This window comes from Solanum verrucosum, unplaced genomic scaffold (genome assembly GCF_900185275.1).
Source record: "Solanum verrucosum unplaced genomic scaffold, falcon-dt-bn FXZP01000012.1, whole genome shotgun sequence".
NCBI lineage: Eukaryota > Viridiplantae > Streptophyta > Magnoliopsida > Solanales > Solanaceae > Solanum > Solanum verrucosum.
The window spans coordinates 980,562-985,541 of NW_026020063.1; the positions used below are offsets into that span (position 1 = coordinate 980,562).

The 4,980-nt window shown below is 32.3% G+C and overlaps 1 protein-coding gene across 1 annotated transcript; it reads left to right on the plus strand.

Annotated features, from left to right (window-relative positions):
* Positions 1-2,969: 2,969 nt before the first annotated feature.
* Positions 2,970-3,994, plus strand: LOC125823442 (cytosolic sulfotransferase 12-like). Its single transcript, XM_049502826.1, has one exon. The coding sequence runs from the start codon at positions 2,976-2,978 to the stop codon at positions 3,963-3,965; it is 990 nt and encodes a 329-aa protein (XP_049358783.1). The 5' UTR covers positions 2,970-2,975; the 3' UTR covers positions 3,966-3,994.
* Positions 3,995-4,980: the final 986 nt, after the last annotated feature.

Consider the following 4,980-nt stretch of genomic DNA (forward strand, 5'->3'; position numbering starts at 1 on the left):
GAACCGTCTTGGTGAACCATATGAAAAAATTAAAACCTTGACATTTTCGGAAAACTTGGACTGGCCAACCACCGGCCTACCTACGGTCCGTGGTCTGACCTACGGACCGTTGGTGGCTCCGTCTGTATTGGCACCAAATTTTTGGAAAAATTGAAATTTTCATCTTTTTGAATTTGAGGTGTTACAGTAGCACCCCTACCAAAAGCTCTTCCACCTTTATCGAACTATCCTCTACCCTAACCCCTTCACTGGAGACGTTGAATCTCTAGCTAGAGCAACTGAGTAAGTACACTAGGTCCTTAGTGAGTTTGTAAAGGAAAATGCTGAATCATATGACCTGGATCCCCATATCCAAAACAAAACCTTGGTGTGGATGGTTGTTGTAACGGACCAAATGAGCTACTATGGCCACCTCGGCCGACAGACCAGATGAGCTACTATAGATCCCTCGCCAAAACCATAGGACCCTCAGGACATCTTCCCACTCTCGGTTGCTGGCATGGATGCATAAACATGCCCGTGATGCTGGAAAAAGCTACCACCCCTATGTGAAACTATGCCTCTAGATGAGATGCCTAAAAACTAACTAGTAGAACGGGCCCTCTTGGCGTCTCTTAACTCCTCTTTAACTACCAACTTCATTGCAACCTTAATCCATAAGTTAACCTCATTCTAATTGGCCTAAATCCATGAATGTGCAGCAGTAAAATAGAGCAAAACACAATACCCACTATCTTAAATAAACACCCAACCCCATATTTTCACCCCTAGACTTGGGGTTTTAGCCACCCATCACAAAAATTAAAATAATTAAACCTATCATGATAGTAGTCATGGATGTGATGAAATTAAGTAATTATAATCAACACTCACTTTGATTTCAACTTTCAATTGTTAATTGCAAAAGTAAAATTGATAACTCCAGAATTAAAGATGTTCTTCATTGGGGAAATATCTCATACACAAAATCTCTCAAAATATTCTCTCTAAAGGCTTTGAAAATTCACTACTCAAAAATCTCTTTTTTTCTCCTCTGGACTATTTATAATTTCCCAAAATTTACTACGTGACCAGCTCGAATCCCTTTTTTCTTTCAACTACTCCATTTTTCTAAGGTGTTCTAGGAGCAGAGAAATTGTGGTCTATACCACTTGTTGAAAAGTATTCTAAGAATCTTGCATTTTCAAATTATGTTCCATTGTTAGACCTTATGGAAATTAAGGAGGTTCCGTCCAAAAACAATAGTGAAAAAAAGAGACATGATGTGAAACTCTAGCTTCTTATTTCTTGAGCTTGAGAGAAAATTGGGTAGGATGAACTTGGTTGGGATTAGGGATTTAGGAGAATTAATTTTGAGTGGGTAGTTTTGGGACTTGAAAGGTAGTTATAGGGCTTAAGAATAGGGTCAAAACGACATAGTTTAGGTATTAAATGCATAGGAAAAGACCTAAATACCCTTAGGGGTCGTTTGGTAGAGTGTATGAAAATAATGTTTTGAAAAACTGCCGGAGGGACACTATGGACATTTGTGCTTTATCCATTTATGATTCTTCTTGCTTGTAATGATTAAACATTTGTGCTTTATCTACATTTATGATTCTTCTTGCTTGTAATGATAGTTCTTGAGAATTGTTGTATTATAAAGTACCAACAAAATTAAAGACTTTATTAGTAGAATTAAAAGACCTTTTGAATAACAAACTCATTTTAGATGTTTCTACACGTTATGATAATTACAATAGTAATTATGACGATAATAAAAAAAATAACGAGAGATGGTGCACTGGCTCTTCTACTATTTCATTCTCATAAATCGTTAAATTAGTAGCTTCATCAACAATATTTATGATTGAGTTCAAGACAACATATTTTTTTTCTACTAATAAATATGGGGTATGAATCCCTTGTTACATATTCTTTATTTTTATTGATGGGATGGGTCAACGGTGTGATTCCCCTAATATTGATTGTTTGCAAAATATAAAAAGTATCGAGTTCAACTATGAATAGATGATGTACTTTTGTTATATTATAGTATACCAAATCAATTATATTCGATCATATAGAAGTTTGTACTTTGCTATCATTATTATTTAGTTTTTTAGAATTTTACGCCAAACATTGTCTCTAGTAATTGGCGTACTAAAGATAGTGACATCCCGTTGCTCTCAAATTTTGAGTCTGCCTCTGATTATCGTCAGTGATTATAGTCACATTCATTTCTCAATTCTTTCTTTCGTTTTCAAATAAAGTAAAAAATTCTTTCGTAAAAAAAAGCACAACACTCTTTATATACTCATCTATGTTTTCATAGAGAATGGTAGAAAATATGAAGCTTTATATACACGTGAAGGGATTTACTAAGCTCAATAAATTGAGTATTATGCACTCATTTCGTTCACTTTTATTTTTGCATCATATAAAAATATTTTTTACTTTTATTTGTTTACTTTAGCATAAAAGAGAAAGACAATTTTTTTAAAATTTTTTATCCTTAACATTAACTATTCATTTTTCCAAATCATTTTTAAGTCTATTAAAACTATATATAAATTAAAATGGATATTATAGTAAATATTCACGTCATTTATATTTTTCTTAAAAGAGGGCAAAATTTATCAGGGATAATTCAAAGTAATGGAGAAAGTAACAGTTAAGTTGAATTATTTTTTGAATTAGATTTTCTTGGTTATAAAAGAATAGTGATACAATGAACCCCCAACAGATCATCTTGAAATTAATATGAATTTTACTGTCTCGCTAACTATTCTGACACACTCAAGCTAATAGCACTCTCTAGATAAATAAAATTAGTGAATCAGAGTAATTATTACTAATAGAAAGGCAAGAAAAATGTGAAGTGGTGAGCTCACATGAAGTGTATGTCTAAGCATTCACATGAATAGTAAGTGTATTATTCATGTGTATCTGTTATAAAAGCCCAAAATTGAAGAAGAAACTCAATCCTAAAAATCATGACAACTTCTCCTCCCAAATATTTACAAGAGGATAACCTAAATGAAGAGTGTAAGAAATTTCTCTCTATCCTACCAAAAGAAAAGGGATGGGTTGGATCATACATCTACAATTATCAAGGTTTTTGGACACCACCAAAATTTCTTCAAGGTGTGATTTCCTTTCAACAACAATTTCAAGCTCAAGATAGTGATATCATTCTTGTTACAACTCCAAAATCAGGAACTACTTGGTTAAAATCACTTCTATTCGCTCTGATGAATCGAGTGAAACATCCTATTTTTGAACCTAATCACCCTTTACTTGTCAAGAACCCTCATGTTCTTGTTCCATTCTTGGAGAATACACTCTATATTGATGGTCGAGTCCCTAATTTTTCAACCTTCACTTCACCTAGACTCTTGGCAACTCATGTGCCCTTTGCTTCATTGCCAAAATCAGTTCAGGATTCAAAAACCAAACTTGTTTACTTATGTAGGAATCCTAGGGACACTTTTATTTCCATGTGGCATTTTGCAAACAATTTAATAGTTCATCACAAAGTTACCAATTCTATTGAAGAAATGTTTGATCTTTTTTGTGAGGGGGCGAGCCTTTATGGTCCGTTTTGGAATCATGTGTTGGATTATTGGAAACAAAGCATAGAAAACCCTAAAAAAGTAATTTTTTTAATGTATGAAGAAATTACAAAGAAACCAAAAATTGAGCTTAAACGCTTGGCCGAATTCTTGGAATGTCCCTTTTCCATAGAGGAAGGAAATTCTGGAGTGGTGGATGAGATATTAAAAATGTGTAGCTTTGAGAATTTGAGCAATTTGGAGGTGAATACCAATGGAAAGTTTTCAACTGGAGAGGAATATAAATTATTCTTTCGTAGAGGAGAAATTGGAGATTGGAAGAATTACTTTACTATAGAGATGAGTGATAAACTCAATCATATCATTGAAGAAAAGTTTCAAGGATCTGGATTAAAGTTTTCATATGTTTGATGAGGCATAAATATGCTATAATTTCAATTTAATGCAATTATTTATTATGAAAATCAGTGTTGAAGTAGTTATGTTTAAGAGTAATGTAACAAGAGCAAACTACATAAGTTCTATTGTTGTAATACTATTTTAATGGTTCATTACTCAAATTTATTGCAAATTTTTGGTATTAAATTCATAATTCTTTATTTTCTCACAAGAAGTCATGTTTTTGTTAGTACTACAGTAGTGTTAATGAGGTTGGAGGCATTTTTTTTTCTTTTTGATTTTGGAATTATTCAAGTCCATAAGTATTGCTATAAATGTCAAATAAAAAATTAAAGGCTCAAACTTTATATATAATTCATCAAAATGATTTAGAGTGACATACTAATGGAAGAGTGGCTCTTCTGTGACAAAAATATATGAATTTATTACGTAATTTCCAATAATTGAATGACTATTTTAAGTAACAAAATCATTTTAGGTGCTCCTACGTGAGAAGATCATTACAATTTACTATAGTGAATTATGACTATAATAATAAAATAATGACAATCGTCGTCGATCAATTCTTTCTCTCATTTTCTTTTTATCTTGGATGAAAAGATGTGTTTCTTTGTTCCTAAAGTTTTATTAAATTTCACTTTTCGTTGATTGTTGTAGTTTGCTCGAAAGAGAAATTGCAGTTCAATTCTAATTGTCAGATCTGCTCGAAAGAGAGATTTTAGTAAGATATCGGGTTGATTTGTATTTTACATAGATGATAACGAAAGGTGATTCTATAATATGATGCTTTGAGATCAAAAGAAGAATTGTGTCATTAAAGATTACCCAATGTATCCATGTTTGTTTAACATTATTGAGCAAACACTTGTACTCCTATTTGATGGTGATACCAACTCACACACCCCTAGATCGTCTCTTAATTGTTTAAATCTTTGTTTTTAGTTGAGTTGTTTTAATTGATTCCTAAACCCTTATCTTAAATTTGGTGGAATCATCCACCCACTTGTTCTAATTACTACAATGAGTT